The sequence below is a fragment of the Neophocaena asiaeorientalis genome, unplaced genomic scaffold (genome assembly GCF_003031525.2).
Source record: "Neophocaena asiaeorientalis asiaeorientalis breed wild unplaced genomic scaffold, Neophocaena_asiaeorientalis_V1.1 scaffold150, whole genome shotgun sequence".
NCBI lineage: Eukaryota > Metazoa > Chordata > Mammalia > Artiodactyla > Phocoenidae > Neophocaena > Neophocaena asiaeorientalis.
In genome coordinates, this window is record NW_020176571.1 from 11,596,949 (window position 1) to 11,614,932 (window position 17,984).

Below are 17,984 nucleotides of genomic sequence, written 5' to 3' on the forward strand. Positions count from 1 at the left end.
CACACTCCTACTCAGAATTTCAGCTCAAACATTAGCTCCTTTATCAAGCCTTCCCTAGTCTCAAAAGACCTTTCTCCCTTTCCTCTCCTGCTCTAGTTTCACGTATATCACGGTGCACCATACATGGTTATAATTCTCTCATTTCGTGTCTGCTTTCCCATCTCCCCCGCCCCCCATGTACTGTCATGGACTCAAGTATCCTGTTTTAATAATCCTTGTAATCCTAACCCTTAGCCACTTAATAAGTCTTCACGGAATTAATAAATCAGTGAATGAATGAATGTTTTCAAAAATAATAAATCACTTAGAAAACATCAACAGACTTAGCCGTCAGAGAAAATGTTTGACAATCTCAATTCCATTTGAACTCTCCTTTCTTTCTTGGATATTTTACCCAGAAAGCCGGTATAAACTGCTATACAAATACAGAGTAAATCTTTCCCTACGTTTTGCATCTGGGAGAGAAAAGTTGCAAAGCAAAAATAAGGTCTGTTCCCTTGACTGGGAGAAGTGACATCGATCACTGTGTGATCAATACTATGTCCTTGTCCTTGGTCTTAAATAACAACTTTTCAGTGACAACCATGTGAAGGGCTTGAAACATAGGAATAAAACGCTGAATAGTAGACGTTTCTGGTTTTTATACAGTAGTTGCAAGCATCTGATCCCAGAGCGCCCCCTTTTGGCCATAAACAAGTAGAATCTAAATTTTAAGCTCCTGCAATGAAGGTTAAATTACCAAAGAACATTGGGCTGTGCCGATGAATACCTTTTTCTATTTTTTTCATTTTTTGCTTATATACTTCTTTATTCCCTCCATGTTGATATGTGGAAATTTTCAGAGTACAACCAGATAAAATTACACAAGTGAGGAAATCAGAGTATGAGAAATGTTGGAATGGTTAAGTAAGATGTAACCAGCAGGATTTTCTCATTTAATAGGAAAGGAGGAAAATGACCATAACGCAAAATTTGTCACTTTCCAGTACTTGAAACTTGGCATGAACTGAGTAAGAACTGGAGACTAAAAACCAGCAAAAACCTGTTTGTTCCCATTACTTGTGCCTTGCTATTCAGCTGACAGGAATCACCCATCTGATACAAGACCTCTGCCCTGCAGCTACGGAGAGACTAATCACAATTTAAAGCCTTCTTATTTTTGAACCACCTTGCATATTTTAGCTCGATACATTTTCAGATACATTTTAGAATATATATATTCTAATATAGTTATATATATAGGTATATATATGTATGTATGCGTGTATATGTATATATTCTGTCAATGAAAATAACCAGTAAACAATCTACAATAGGAATATTTATTTGAACCAAACTGAGGACTATAGCCTTGAAGACAGCCTCTCAGATAACTGTCAAGAACTGCTCTGGAGACGCATGATTTTCAGCACAGTTTGCTATCTTGTCAGAACAAAGAATATTAAACAAGTCAGGGATACATTCCTTCAAGATTTCAAAGAAAACCCAGATCAGCACACACACAGCAAGCCAGTATGGCTTTGGCACCTGGGAAGGGATTCTGATCACGGAAGGAGGACCAGCATTGGCATCCCAGGAAGAGGGGCATTTATCTTTATTCTCAACATGGACATTCTTTACTTCCGGCCAATGCGCCCTTTTCTTTAATAATTAAAGCAAGTGTACAATGTATGTTTGATAGACCACAAACAGGCCGTTCTGGTTAGCATAAAATTCAAGTTAACTCATGTATAACCCAGAATGGCTTCCCGTACTTCAATATGTAAACATTTCTTTTATCAAAACACACATATCCTACAATGTATGAGTCTTTTGCTCAGCCTGTGATCCGCATTTGGAAAGAGCGAGCATTTTCGTGAATTTTTCTGGGCAACCAAAGTTATCTGGGGATAGAGTATCCTTAAATCCTCCGGGTGTTGAGTAATTCATTCATTCTGCACAATTTATTATGCTTGAGTTACTTTCTTGCCATACTTCCTGAGGACAGCAGTGAGGTTGGCCAGCATCTTTGTAGATTTCATGCTCCACGTGTCGAAGACAAAGGCCTTGAACTCGCTCGTAGAGAGAGACATTGCGTAGGGCTGGGGACGTGTGGCCTTAGGCCAAGGAGACAGTGGGTCTAGTTGAAGTGCTGACATTTATATTTATACAAATATTATTATATTTGTATTTATACATTTATTTATATTTCTAATTTTTACCTCACCCAAGGCCAGTGACACTTTGAAATTCATTTCTCTCTAATACCTGAAAACCTAAACTTTAACTCCAAACTCATAGCCAGACCAAATTCTTCCAAAGTATGATATAGTATGCTATCTCCTGAGTGGATTCTAGGGTCTTAGCAAATTTGAGGGGTGAGGGATGCATTAGATCCTTGCGAGGCTTGGATTTGGAATATTTCTGACAGTTGATAGCAAAACTTTATGCTTATCAATTAGTAGGGACTTAAAGAAGTAAATCTTGGAGGACGCACATCCTAGCTGATATTTACGCAAGTCAGAGGGAACAACAATATATTAGGTCTACGGGTTCATATGAATGGGAAAATATACAAAACATACCCATTTACTGGTATTCCCAGAACCACCCATTGAAATGCACTGAGCTGGATGACAACAAGTGGTAGTAATTATGCTGTAGTAGTGATGAGGATATCTAACAGATACCACCCTTCACAAACACAATCACACTTAGTCTCCACAACAACCCTTGCTAAAGATATCATGAGACCATTTTCAAATGAGAGAACACTGGTATTCAGCGAGTTTGTCTTGTCAGTTCCCCTAGCATCCGATCCCAAGACAAGGATTGTTATATAGGGGATGTTTTGAAAGTGTAATGTTGGGTAAAATCTGTCCAGGAACAAAGGAAGCAGGATAGGACAGTAGAGTAGTCCCATCTTGACTTTTTGTGCCCCAGTATCAATCATTTATTAGCTGCAGGCTGCCCTCAGCCTGAGAACGCTACCTCTTAGGCACTTCCCAGCAAGGTAGCTCCCTTCAGTGGGAGACGCCTGTGAGGAGTGGGGTGCAGCTAGATGCTATTAGCAGCATCAGGGAAAGGGGGTGCAACAGCCTGGCCCAGTGGACCCAAGCGGGTCACCAACAGAATCTTTCAGTATTTAATTCATCGCCCAGAGCTGATGTAACTTCTAAATGGCAGAGCCGGGATGCAAACCCTGATCTGCTTAAGCTCTTATCACTACAGAGGCATGGATTAGCCTATTTATCCTACTATCTGAAGCTTTATACAATTAGTATTTTTTTTTCAGGGCCTGCTTTGTGCCAGACACAATGCTGAGAGCTGGAAAGGGAGATATACTGACCAGGAGTGAAATGTGGCTTTACCATCGCTTGTGAGCTGCCTCCGAGGCCTGGGCCATCCTGACGGGGGACTGAGAGATTAACGCTTGTTTTTCTCCTAAAGGCTGACGAGACGCAGGATGTGATGCATTTTAACTACACTGCGTGGCCTGATCACGGAGTGCCCACGGCCAACGCTGCAGAAAGCATCCTGCAGTTTGTACACACGGTCCGACGGCAAGCGACAAAGAGCAAAGGCCCCATGATCGTGCACTGCAGGTAACCTCATCAAATGCATTGTCGGTTAGAAATCATGGAGGAAAGTGCCCACCATTAAACCACTGATCAGACTGAATGAACAGTTAAATGAATTATGATTTTTTAAAATGTACGATTAACTGAAGTCTTACTAGATACATGATTTACTTATAATACAGCTATTTATATCCTGTAGTATATGAGATTAATATTATTGCCATTATCAGATTAAAAAAAAAAAAAAAACCTAAGGAGTAGAAAGATTAAGGGAGTCACAAAAGTTCATGCATCCAGAAAATGAAGGAGTTAGTATTCAAATCTAGGCACACCGGTCTCCAAAGTCCAGGCTTTTAAGCACCATGTTATGGTACCCTATCCTATCAAGGATTCTGTGGGGTTTATAACAGAGCCAAATACAAAGTCAAATTAAAACTAGCCAATCACAACCCAGAGTAATATAAACAGACATAAAACACAAGTTGAAGGAAAGGTGAAATAAAAACATTCAGCTCGTGAAGATAAACATATTTGCTAGGTTTCCCTTCCAGATTATCTCTAAATTTCCAGATGTTGCAGACAAAAGGGGCTATATGATCTACTGCATTATCAAAAATCAAGGACCACACTAATCCCTTACAGGAAGAGTTATCTTTGAATTTAAGCTTTCTTTCCTACCACGTGAACAAAGCTCCATCAAAATCCAGCAGTGTGACATAATGTTGTTGTGAAATGTTTATGCAGCCTCAGAAGAGCCGGGGATATAAATGCACTCCTGTTTTGTATCAGCAGTAGAAGCGGAATAAAGCTGTCAGATGAGGCATTGGCAGCCAATAATCCTGGATCTAGTACCTTGGTCTGTGAACTAGAATGGCTAAGGGTGTGTGTGTGTGTGTGTGTGTGTGTGTGTGTGAGAGAGAGAGAGAGAGAGGGAGAGAGAGAGAATGTGTCTCCCTGGAAAGAAAAATGTTTCATAAGCTACCAAGGTTCTGATTAGGGAGACTACCCTTGCTGTCAGTCATTCCCAGGTCAAAAGTTTTGCTTCACCAGATGAAATTATCTCATCTCAAAATGGTTCTTTCCAAGAGCAGAAAATAAAGCTGCTCGACCCTGGGGTCAAACACATGGACTCCTTTCACGCACGTAGCTGGGTAGCAGGTATAGTTCTGGATGTGACTTCGCAAGTGTTCACCCAGACACAGACGTTTTATCTGAGAAGGTAAGTCCTAAGAGGGAAGAATTGTCTGGTAGAAGAAGCAAACCACGGCTCTGAACTCATGGTTTTTCCTGTTGGATTTCTCTCCCAGCAAATCCCACATGTAAATTGGTTTTGATTTCTATTTCCTCATATTCCTTCATAATCCAGAGTTCACTTCAGTCTGTGAGTGATTGGAGGAAAAGGACGGCTGACTTTAGCTGTAACCCTGGGGACTGTGGTGGAGAATAGGTCAGCCCATATCACTCCACTTCCCTCTATGCTCTGAGCCCTGGGATTTGGGGACTGGGAGAGACTTGGTCCAAATATTAAATCTGATTTTGAGGCAACTATCTGGGAGAATGAAGCAGACTAGCACCCACTAGCAGGGCGGATGCATTTTAAGGAAGGTCTGAGACAATGAACTTGACCTAGGGCTGAAGACGCACAAATTACCAAGGCCCCAGCCCTAGAACTAGGGTGTGGACATCTCAACTAAACTTTCTAGCTGGGTGTGAGGGCTTAACTCTGAGGCTACTCGGAAGACTGGAATTGTTTACGTTTACCAGCTCCCTGGGGGGCCAGAACTGACTGTCCAGGAGGCTCCATATGGAATCCTTACTTTCCTAAGGAACAGAAACCCTGGGGGGCGGGATGGGCAGGTGTGGCCAAGGCAGACCCACACCTCTCTAAGAGAGGTAGCAGTGATAGAACTGCGACGTTAGGAGACACATCGACCACAGCTGCATACTTAAACAACAGTTAAGCGGGAAATATTGTCAGTTTAGTCTTTTTTTTCAACGATGCTACATGTAGTTTTGGTGTGTTTTGGGGTTTTGGTTTTGGTCTTTTTTCATCGCCAATTTGTTTCCAACAGTGTAGAAGCGCTAAGTGATGTGCTGTCGGAACCTCTTTTCCAGTGCTGGCGTCGGTCGGACAGGAACATTCATTGCCCTGGACAGGCTCTTGCAGCACATTCGGGATCATGAGTTTGTGGACATCCTAGGGCTGGTGTCAGAAATGCGGTCATACCGGATGTCTATGGTACAGACCGAGGTAGGAACATAATCACATGTATTTTTAAATTTGCCCTTGACTGAAAAACTTCCCGTTATTCAATCGCATATGTCAAAACCATTGTCTCGATTATTTTTTTTGCATCTGCCATTCCCAGTTTCATATTGTGTGCATTCAAACGGCTCCAAGGTATAAAAGAAACAGATATTAGTCTCTAGAAATCCATTTGGTGCCCGCACTTTCATTGGTGTTACAGGCCCTTCAGTAACCCAGAGCACATGGGTGTATCTATAATGGAATAAAAGCTCTTTGAACAGACTGAGAGTTCAGTGAAGGTGACAGCCATCTGGGGAAATGCCACCAAGTGGAGACTTTAAAACTGATGTGATTTAATTTCTATATAAAATGCTAGATTTGACTCAATAAGTTTGTCATTCGTTTGCCCTTCATGTGGCTCAATTCACTTTTGATGATAATATGGGTTGACTTTGTGCTTTGTGATGAAATAAAATCCTTACAATTTTAAGGATTTCCAGCCTCTCATCTACCAGCACTGCCAGTCCCTTCAGCTAAATGAATGGAATCGTCATTGTAACAACATGGAGGCGTCCCCAGAAATACACATCAGCGTTACCTGCTCTCCTTTCTCCTCTTCTCCCAGGTCCTCCCCACCTCAGAGCCTTAAAATGCACTCAGGCTGGGGTGGCAGCCCCAGACAGACAGACTCACGCTGCCTCAGAGCAGCAGCGGGTGTGCACCTGTGTGGGTTCACAAAGCTAAGCACAATAGTTTCTTCGTAATCCTAGTCACCCAGCCGTACTCGCAACTTCTTAGCTTCGGGCGAACACTAATCCTTTTTGCTCGAGGAGTGTGTGTGGGAGGAACACTTATAGACTGGAACCCAGCCTGGCCGGACCTCTGACTCAGTTCCCAAGGGATTAAAACCTGCCTTAATCTTCCTCATGTTTTTCCCAGCAATCACCACTAGATGTCAGTATAACTCAAAAGTCCACAGTCCGGGCTGCCGTCTCAATGCTTCCGGCTTCCCCTTTCCCACCCTTTTCTCTCCTGCCTCCCCAACCTGTCCGACGGAGGCTTGGCACAGACGTTCCAATCTGTTTATTTCTGAGCTCTAGCAAGATCATAGCACTTTGGAAACAGTAACTCATTCACATTCAGATGGCTCAGGGATGATTAGGAAGCAAGACATCTATTCGTGTGCTCACTTCCTTGAGATCACTCACATTCCAGTCCTGCTACCTTCTAATTTACCACTGTGGAGACATAGACATTATCCTATTATCGTAAGTTTAAAATGTCCTGGTTTCCCAGACAAGCCCAACTACCTAGTGTGTTATGGGGATTCCCTGGTGGTGCAGTGGTTGAGAGTCCGCCTGCCAATGCAGGGGACACGGGTTCGTGCCCCGGTCCGGGAAAATCCCACATGCCGCGGAACGGCTAGGCTCGTGAGCCATGGCTGTTGGGCCTGCGCGTCCGGAGCCTGTGCTCCACAACGGGAGTAGGCCACAACAGTGAGAGGCCCCCGTACCGTAAAAAAACGAACAAAAAAAACCTGTGTTATGAATCTGTCCATATTTTTGGCTTTCACTTCCATAAATCTATATCCTCCTATGTGATTAAAACTCTCTATTATGTATATTGATCTCCAAGCTTCAAAGGGCCACTCCTTATTTTAAGTATTTTGGATTTGATGAACTGTCTGCCCCCACTGACTTAATGCATACCTTTTATAATTTTATAGACTGTGATTACAGCCTGTTGGCTTTCGACTTTCCAACAACAGAATCCTAATCCCTTTTTCAAAGGTCTACCTTCACATGGTAGACCCTCTATCCAATTTTCAGTGCCATTATCTTTCTTCATGTGTGGTAATCCCAGGACACCAGGGTGACCACCATGTGCCTTTCTGTAAAGCTGAGAAAAAGTTGGGTTTTCTCTGTAACTTCCTTTCCTCAAATTTTGATTGCTTCTTTGTTTATGGTAGTATTTTAGGTTGACATCTCCAGGGAAACAGTCTTTTTTTTTTTTTTTTTTTTTTTGGGAAACAGTCTTTTTTTTTTTTTTTTTTTTTTTGGGAAACAGTCTTTTTTAAGTACGATATCCCTTCCCTGAACTCTCGTGGGGAAATTCAAAGTCAGCAGAAGAGGCAGAGGTCACCACGGGTCACTTATTTTTCCCAACTGTTCCAGTTCACTCTTGAGTTCCCTCAGGATTTTGCAGTGATCCTCTCTAGTTCAAGTTATTTATTTATGTCGGTTTTGTCAGTTGTGTCTGGAACCTCTCGTCCAATGATTTACCTCTGTTTTTCCTCATTCCTGTGCTCTTCGTGGTTCAACCTGTAACTTGAATGTTAGGATTTCCTTAACATCCTCCTTGAGCTCATTCACGCCCCAGTCCTGCTGCCTCCTAGTTTACTGATGCTAATAATAAAGAGCAGAGTAAAAAATTATTTTTCTTCATCATCCCAGAGCACTCCTTTGACACTAATGGTTTTCAAGAGGCCAGAATGATTCTCCAGCGGAGTCAATGTATATACAGAAACCACAGTGTGTTGTGTACAGGTTACCTCCCATGCTGGTTTTTCATTTTCCTACGCCCTCTTGACGGCCCATTGCCTTGATTCTAGTACCCTACCCCCTCTACAAACAGCAGAAGTCACTGATTAATTTGACCATATCCTCAGATGCGTGTTTCAAGTCCCTGCAACATGCCGCATGGGCCGTATTTTGATGAGCCCTTTTCCCCTTTCTCAGCTGACCAGGCACGCCGTGTGGACCCCTGCACAAGTGCAGCGAGGGGTAGTCAGAGAGTAGGGTAGTCAGGCCAGACCCTGAAAGAGGCCCGGGACCAACCCTGACCACTGTACAACTCACTTCACCTCTCGAATCTCCCATTCCGATGAACAGATATACCCTACTATATATAAAATAAATAACAAACAAAGACCTACTGAATAGCACAGGGAACTAAACTCAGTATTTTGTAATAACCTATAAGGAAAAGGATCTAAAAAAAGAAATAGACATAGATGTATGTATAACTGAATCACTTTGTTGTACACCTGAAACTAACACAACGTTGTAAATCAGCTATACTCCAATTTTTAAAAAATTAAATAATAGGGCTTCCCTGGTGGCGCAGTGGTTGAGAGTCCGCCTGCCGATGCAGGGGACGCGGGTTCGTGCCCTGGTCCGGGAAGATCCCACATGCCGTGGAGCGGCTGGGCCCGTGAGCCATGGCCACTGAGCCTGCGCGTCCGGAGCCTGTGCTCTGCAACGGGAGAGTCCACAACAGTGAGAGGCCCGCTTACCGCAAAAAAAAAAAATTTTTTTTAATTAAACAATAAAAATATATATTTTTAAAAAGCTCCCATCCCTCATCTGTAAAAAGTGAAGGACAACGTTCATTAGTTGTTTGTTGTAAAGTATACATCAGGTGAACCGATATCATCAAGATAAGTGCTTTGAAATTGTAAAGTGCCACATGTGGATGGCCTTCGCCTCTCCTGGGCTCTCTTCTATTTTTATCAAAGGTTTTCTTTAATTTTCCTCTAATAGGTTTTCCCAGGAGGTCAGGCCTTGCTTTGAGCAGCTGCTTCTCCTCATTGGCAGCCTCCTGATTTCTCAGGAACTCTCAGAGATGAGTCTGTAAATAGTCTTTTATTTACTTTTCCTGTGGCCTAGCTACTTTATTTACGTATTTATTTAGACACAAAGTTTGGCCACTGCGTAGGTATGGGTTGAGAAACCAGGCAGTCTCTGTCCTTATCGATGCCCTGTGCTTGACTCAACACCAGAAACCATGGAGGGATGTGTCATAACAAGAAAGGGAAGCTCAGTTACTGATGTGATGTTGTCACAATATAAGGGAATATATTTTCCCCAAATTTTGTTGAAAAATACATGTGAGTCCAGGGAAGTTTGAAGTATTGAATTTTATCCTTTGTATGAAGTTGTCATACGAAAGGTCCTTGAAATCCTGTGGTTATCTTAACTGGTTCTTAGTTAAAGGCTATTTTTAATGGTATTACTTAGAGAGAAACTCCGGAAAAATAAGGAAAAAGGAGAAATGACCTTGACTTCATGACATAAGGACAGCTACTCTCAATATTTTGGCGTACCTCATCTCGGCCTTCATTCAAGTATAATGTTCACACAGTTGTGCTCATATGCCCTATACACATATGCTAATTTTACATTCTGATTTTTCACTTAATATTTTGCTACCTGTATCATCCCAAATTGCCTAAAACTCTATAACTCTCATTTTAAAGACTGAATACTGTTTCATTTTATTTATTTTTCTTTTATTTATTTTTAAAAATTATTTTATTTATTTTTCTTTTATTTATTTTTTAAAATTATTTTATTTATTTATTTTTGGCTGTGTTGGGTCTTCATTGTGGTGCACGGGCTTCTCACCGCAGCGGCCTCCCCTGCTGCAGAGCACAGGCTCCAGGCGCGTGGGCCTCAGTAGCCGCGGCACGCAGGCCCAGCAGCTGTGGCTCGTGGGCTCCAGAGCACAGGCTCAGTAGTTGTGGCACACGGGCCCAGTTGCTCCGCGGCATGCGGGATCCTCCCGGACCAGGGCTCGAACCCGTGTCCCCTGCACCGGCAGGCGGACTCCCAACCCCTGGGCCACCAGGGAAGTCCCATACTGTTTCATTTTAGATATGCTGTTGCTTACTTAAAACATTCTCCTTTTTATAGGACATTGAATTGGATTCTTTCCTTTCTTACTTTTATCTGTCCACAATGCCATTTATTAGCATTTTATTAATTGTACCTCCACCAACTGTAGGTAAAAATGATTGCTTCAACAAACTCAAATCATCACTGAATATTATTTTTTTCCTTCAGGTTTGCTTACTTTATAGATAAATAGTTTTAATTTACAATTTTTTATGACTTGACCATTTTTTGCATATGGTTTAATATTTCCTCAGTTTACTTAAACATTTAATAAGCACAAACTAAGTGCTGGGTATTAGGAATAAAAAGACACAGTCCCTGCTTTCCAGGAGTATTTGGTCTAGTGGTCAGTGTATTTTATTTATTTGTCACTTTAAGTGTGCATGTTACTGATGTGGATGAATTTTAAACAAAGATGAAGGTATCAACATTTGTCATAATTCTAGAAAATATTCCCTCTCAGTTTCTGGTTTGCCCTTTATTTTATTCTTTTTACTGCTTTTTATATACAGTAATTTGACATTTTTATTTGTAACTTATTTCATTGTTTAAAGTTTAAACAGTCCTTCCTTAAAGTAATCAGAGAAAAATTAACCTATATTTTCCTTTATATTTTTATGGCTTAATTCATTAAACTTCCTGGAATTTATTTCAGTGTATTATGAGGTGATGTGCTACTTTTTTTTTCAAATAGCCCCATGATTTATTGATTGAATATTCATTGCCTTTAGCATTAAGTAGTGATAGTCTAAGCCCTATTATTAATCAAACTATTTCTACGGTTGATTCTCTTGGATTTTCTAGTTATAAAATTGTGTCATATATATGGAATCTTAAAAAAAAAAGAAAAAAAAAACTGGTTCTATGAACCTAGGGACAGGACAGGAATAAAGACTCAGATGTAGAGAATGGACTTGAGGACATGGGGAGGGGGAAGGGTAAGCTGGGATGAAGTGAGAGAGAGGCATGGACATATATACACTACCAAACGTAAAATAGATAGCTAGTGGGAAGCAGCCACATAGCACAGGGCGATCAGCTCGGTGCTTTGTGACCACCTAGAGGGGTGGGATAGAGCGGGGGGGAGGGAGACGCAAGAGGGAGGGGATATGGGGATATATGTATGTGTATAGCTGATTCACTTTGTGATAAAGCAGAAACTAACACACCATTGTAAAGCAATTTTACTCCAATAAAGATGTTAAAAAAATTGTCTCATAAATAATGAAGAATGTTTCCCTTGACATGACGTCATAGCATTTAATCCTGCCATAGTATTAAAATGTTACATTTTTGCACAGAGAGATCTTGCTCTAAAACCTGTCTTTGTCTTTTGCTCCAGGAGCAGTACATTTTTATCCATCAGTGTGTGCAGCTGATGTGGATGAAGAAGAAGCAGCAGTTCTGCATCAGTGACGTCATCTATGAGAATGTCAGCAAGTCTTAGTTCAGAATCCAGACCAGTAAGTGGAGAAGAACCCATCATGGGCACCCTGTCTTAGCACAACAGGAGAGGGCATGATATGGGATACGACAAAGGCAGCAGTGGCTATCTGTGCTGACTCTGACCCCACAGAGGTGGTCACAGGGAGGTGGTCATAGGGAGAGACAAATACCGTAGCAGATCTTTGAGCTTCAGTGGGCCTAGGTTGGTGGGTGTGGCATGCAAGAGCTTCAGCAACTCATGAAGATTTGCCCTCCATTCCCTCCACCCTGAACCTTAAATTACTCTGATATTGGATCTGTGCCTGCAATATCGGGATATTACCATCCAATGCTATTTATCTAGATACTTTATGCAAACATTTTACTGACTACAAGGGCCACACAAGGGGCTACAAAGAAGACATGAGCTAAAGTAGACACCCCAAAGAAGAAAAACAATATTGACAATAGTCTTAGGTTAGCGGAGTTTTCAAACGCCTTGATCTCATCTATTATGTGAGTACTTACTTGAGAACATCGTGAAAAAAAATCGTTACACAGTCAATGCCTTGTGCTCACGTTTTAACTAGGACATCAGATTTCGGAGGTGTAAGTAATCTTGGCTAAAGTAACAAGTAATCTTCTAACTCAACTCAGTAAACAGAGCATAGAATGTGTATGAATATATTAAGGTTGGAGGGATCATTGACAGGGAGAGAGAGGACAAGGGTGCCTTGAGGAAGAAGTATGAAAGGATATGGACTAGTGAGTACCAGGATAGGATTAGCATCAGACCATTGCATTCATCAACAAACACAGACAGAAAGCACAAGGAGGCAGGAAGGAAAAAGAATAAGGAAAGACAGACAGAGACAAATTTGCAGGTAGAGGGAAAGACAGAGCCACAGAAAGGAGGACTTGCACAGAGAAGGATGCACAGATAAACCCACGTCCACATGGGCTGTGGGGTTGAGTGTAATGAGAGCTAGTGATGGAATCAGGAGGCGGTCGCTCTACTTCCAGCCACAGAGCTGTTGATGAGGGGCTTTGCTCTCCCAGGCTGCTTATTGTCTTCCTCTGTCTCTCATTTACAGGACAGGACATGATGTGAACCCCTCCTCCCTTGCTTCCAAGAGTTTTTTTTGGGGGGCTCTACTAGCCATTTGCTAAAAAGAGCCCTGCTTTACAGTACGTGGCCAAGGAGATAATTTATCTCATAGAAGCACCGGGAAGACTTAGCCTTAAAGAGCCTACAGTGTCTTTCGGACTCTCACTTCTGGACATTCAATAATGGACCAAATTCAACCGGACACCAGAAAGGTCCAGACGCTCTGCAAAGGGCAGGAAGCACAACACTTCCGAAGAGTTTTGCTGGCCCTTTGCTGGCTGGGCTGAGTTTTTTGCTGTTGTTTTTAAGTGCAATAATTTTTGTACGTGTGTGATTTTATCAGAACGTTTTCTGCCCGCACTATTGAGCAAGCTCGTAACCCAAGAAGGATCAGGCATAGTTGGTGTCAAATTATACCTCATTGTTAAAAAGAGGCATGCCCACACATGAAAAAATGGCAACTCTGCTTCAAGGAAATTGAACCAGTGCTATCTATAATCCAACATAAGCTTACTGGATCAGCAATGGGGAGGGTGGATCGGGGGAGAGAGAAAGGTTCTTCCCACAGATCAACTGCGTATCTTTTCCAAATATGAAGAGCTGTAATTCAGCTTCAAAGTAGAGTAAGAAAAAATATTTAAGTCTTAATTGTTCTAGTTCTTGATGTTTTTTTCTTATTAACAGTTCAGTGTTTCCTCCTTGGCCCTCTTGGACTAATGTCACTGTCCAGGTTCCTTTTCAACAAACTAGATCTGGTTCAGAAGACTTTGAAGTCTCACTCTTTAGACTCCACTGCTGTCTGAGCAATCTTGGTGCCTACAGTTTGCGTTCCTCTTTCTGTTGGCCTGCATACACGTAAAAGCTATTTCTTTGCAAACTATAGGCTGTGAACACGCACTTTCCTTCCCCCCAAAGAGCTGGGAATTTATGAAGTTGTGGCAATGAACTGCAGCGTGCTAGGACAATGATTTGCCTACATTTTGGGGGAGGGGGGTAATATTGTCAAGCATCTCTATGGATTCTGACAGAGATAACTTTCTGTTTTGTTTTCTTTGGGGTTGTCAGTTTCATTTTAACCTGTGTAACTAGCAGCAATCTGTTCTTTGCATTTTGTATAATTGCAGTACATAATTGTGTCTTGTGACATGAACACTGTCAGAATGGACACAGATGGCATCCTGAAGCCTGTTACTTTGTGTCGCTTCCTGAGAATGAAGAGGTGATGGATATACAACGGAAAACATTTTGAGTTGAAAGTAAACCCAAGCTTGCTGCTTCACTGGAGCAGTTGGCTGTCCTGAGCCTTCCTGTGTGTGTTTCGGGAGGCTGTGTCCCCCTCTCTGTGCATCCGCCCCTCGCCCTGGATCCCCGCTCTCCAGCGCATCTCCATGAAGCCATGCACGCATCGTCAGTTTCACATTTTATCAGTGACCTTTGTAAAGGTAAAGGATGCCAAGTGAACAGCTCTGCACCCCACTGTCTCTTGTCACCAAGGCCTGGCCACAGCGGAGCCTGGCACAGTTCTTTGCAAGACCTGGCCAGGCAGGGAGTCTCAGGTTCTCCTCGTGGGGAGAGGGGAGGAACGGCAGAAGCTGTCCAGACCCCACAGGTTAACAGCTTGGGCTCCCTGGGTGTTGTCAGCTTTGACTCGCCCCCACCTCTTCCTCCCCTTCTCACCTCCCTGCTGCCACCTTCTCTTCTCACTCTCACCCCTTTAAATCCGTCCTTGGACGTGTTAATAATGTACCACTCCATTCCCAGGAGTACATGTGGCTAAAGAAAAGTAGCAAGTGTATGTGTGACTTCCTTAGGTTTTCGCACACGGACAGGTCAGGAGTGAAGTAAGCAACGTTGGGTGAGCTGATAAGACACCTGCTGGTGCAGGTGCATTTCCCATGTTCACAGACTGGAACTTTACTTCCCTGAAACTTAAAGCACTTTGTAAATATTTTATGATTTTCTTGAGCACCCCTTCCAGGTAGGAATCAAATAGTCCCAGATCAGTTTTCCCAAAAGAGAAGATGAAGTGTCCAGAGTTAGACGGAAGCCTCAGAGTTTAGATGACAGAAAAGTCACACCAGGCACTTAACCAGATCATTCCTTCAGGGGTCTCCACAGCCGTCACTCTGTACATCCCTGGTACACCGGTGCTCCTGAAGTGTACAGTTTATGATGGGCAAAGCATCCATCTGTCTGAAGACTTGGGTTTCAATCCCAATAGATGACTTTGAAATGTATCTGTCCTAAGTCTCAGTTGATAAACTGTAGAATTACCTACTAAAAGCACCATATTTCACAGGTGTAAAGGGTATCAGATCTGCTAATTCACACAAAGGTGTTTTGTATTTTATTCTTTCATGTACCCTAGGGGCCCCTCAAACCAGCTTAATTTTCACTCCAGGATTCAACTCTAAGAATTCAGACAGGAGGCAGCTAGGGCCTCTGTGTTTTAATTAGTGTTATTTGTAATCATCTGTGAAGTGCTACAGTGTACTGAACATAGAGGCATTCGCACAGGCATTCATAGTAGCCTACGTGGTGCATAGAAAGAGCTGAAGAGTTTGGAATAACAGAATATTTAACTTGAGTGCTACTGAGATCAAATTCCTTGGCTGCAAAAGCCAATTTTTTAAGTTAATTGAGAAACTACCACTAGACTCTAATTTATACATTTAATATCTAACACTAATACATCCATACCTATACATTCATTATATGGCTTTATTTAACTTGAAAAGGAAGGAAAGTGATGAATGGCAACCTTTTCGGGGGGACAGTGTTCTAATTCGGGGTTGACAATTTTCCACTACAAAGTCAACACTGCCCCCCAAATTTAAAATTAGAAAAATTAGTAAGGATTTTTTTTTCAATTCTTATAAAATCTTTAATCAGATTCGATCATCGCTCCCCTTTTCTAAAAGCTGTCCCTGACCCCAGAAAGGGGATACATCTCTCCAAGAAGGCTGTGGTGTCAACGTGTAAAGCAGGGGCTGGAGACTTTGGAACTGAGTCTTTTGCAGACCTTATGAGAGCCACTTGCTAGGGGATTGGCCGTCAGCCAAGGGAGTAAAGTTACTGAATCCAATCTCTAGGAGCCAAAATCCTCCCTGCTTTCTAGCAAGGAGGCCTTCCCTTCCACCTCAGGAAATGTCTGATGTGATGTGCTTCAAATTAGCTGGCGCATTTCCTAGCTCACTGATCACTAGCCCGGGGCCTGGCCCAGGCTCAGAGCTCAGAGGCCATGCCCAGGACTGAACAGAACAACCACTTTGGCCAAAGGAGTTAGAAAGCGACAAAACCGGACACACACAAACTTCTACCTTTGGTTTTTAAAGCCTCTTTGGGGTGCATTTGAAGGAAACTCGAGCCACGATCTCTCTGACTCTTGGCCTTCCACAGCAGCACGCGTTTTCAGTTTCAGTTGACGCTTATCGCAAGGCCTGATCCTGGTGGGTCACTCAGTTAACGATGGAGGATCATGTTTAGCTCTGGAAGTTGCATTACGAGGGACACGAACAAACTGTTCGGGGCAGGGTCACCTGAACCCTTACGACCTTGTGGAAAACAAAGGCCATAATCACAAGACCTGGGGCAAGTGGGGCTCTAAGCTTGGCGTCAAGGACGAGTCCCTGGTTCATCCAGTCATTCATTCAACAAATATACGTTCATCTAATCCGCTGAGTGAATAAAGCACTCAATCAAGGAAAGATTTTTTGACCACTTGCAATACACCAGGCACCAGAGACACAAATGGTGCCATAGGCTAACCTCTAAAACTATGGTGTGGAATCAGAGTCTGGTTGCCGTTGGAAGGACTAAGAAAGCATTAGACAAGCTTTTTCAACATTTTTCACTTGTAGAGCTCAAATGTGGTCAACCTTCTGCAGTCACACCAGTAATAGTGGTACACACCCTTTTCCCCAATGGCTTAAGGACAGAAACACCAAGTTCTCATAGTTTTTGTTACTCATCAGGCACCACAGACCCTGACACGGTCCTCCCTTCTCGATGACAATCAGCAAGCTAACCCTCTCTCCTACTCGAAAAGACTCTCCATCCCTGGCAAATGGTTAACTCTTTTCTACGGAACACTTCCAGTGAGCTTCTGGAGTTGCCACCTCCAGGGCAGCCCATCACTTCATTCCTCAGAAAGCACTTTCTTCTCTTGGTTACACATCTAAGGAACTTACTGACATTAAGGATGGGGATGGGATTGAAAGTTCTAACCTCCAACCAGCCCCCATTGCTTTGGTGCTTTCCAAAAGTTTTCTCATTTACATAAGCTCAGATGTGGTTGAAAGGGTTTTGTTCTAAATACGCAGACACATTTACTGCTCTTATCACTTGGGAAATTCCAAGGGTTTTAGGAGTTCTAAATATATATTTAGGAGCTCTAGGGACAAATCAAAATATCACAGGTGTTCAAAGCCAAAGTGAGAAGTAAAATCCAGTTCTTCTGATTTCCACCCAGGTCCCAAGCTGTCTGCTATATGCGTGATTCTCAATGATTAGAAGTTTCTAACTTTAGTCAAATGTTCATTCATTCACCAAATGCTTACTGAGCAAAAATGCTATGGACCAGGAACTGGCCTGGGCCCTAGGAACACAAGGGTAAGTCCCAGTGTCTCCAGGCAGACAGCAGGTGGAGGTGAGGCTGATAGGATTAAGGCAGGTAAATGAGATGAGACACCCTGGAGCCCCTGGGCCCTCCCTCCACTCCTACCCATGGTTGAAACCAGCAAAGGGGTGATCTTCAGAGCCTGGGAAAGCCCCTCACATTCTTGGACCGACGTATGGCTCTATACCTCTCTTGGATAGAGGCTTGAAGTCCAAATCGACTTTCCCATTTTGGTAAAAGGGCAGGCACTGTGGCACTGACCAGGGCTGCCTTGACAGAGGCTGGCTTTTAAAACTTTCCATTTGAGAAATAGTAAATTTCTAGCCCTCAAAGAAAGTCATTTGTGGAC

General features: G+C 42.7%; 1 protein-coding gene across 3 annotated transcripts in view; it reads left to right on the plus strand.

Annotated features, from left to right (window-relative positions):
- PTPRO (protein tyrosine phosphatase receptor type O) overlaps positions 1-14,323 on the plus strand; it is a 229,045-nt gene extending 214,722 nt beyond the window's left edge. For all 3 annotated transcript variants that reach the window (XM_024733334.1, XM_024733335.1, XM_024733333.1), the window contains 4 exons: positions 3,430-3,584; positions 5,676-5,811; positions 11,827-11,947; positions 13,004-14,323. In XM_024733334.1, the coding sequence (XP_024589102.1) occupies positions 3,430-3,584; positions 5,676-5,811; positions 11,827-11,931 (396 nt within the window). In that variant the 3' untranslated portion in view covers positions 11,932-11,947; positions 13,004-14,323. The remainder of the gene's footprint in view (positions 1-3,429; positions 3,585-5,675; positions 5,812-11,826; positions 11,948-13,003) is intronic.
- The last annotated feature ends 3,661 nt before the right edge of the window (positions 14,324-17,984 follow it).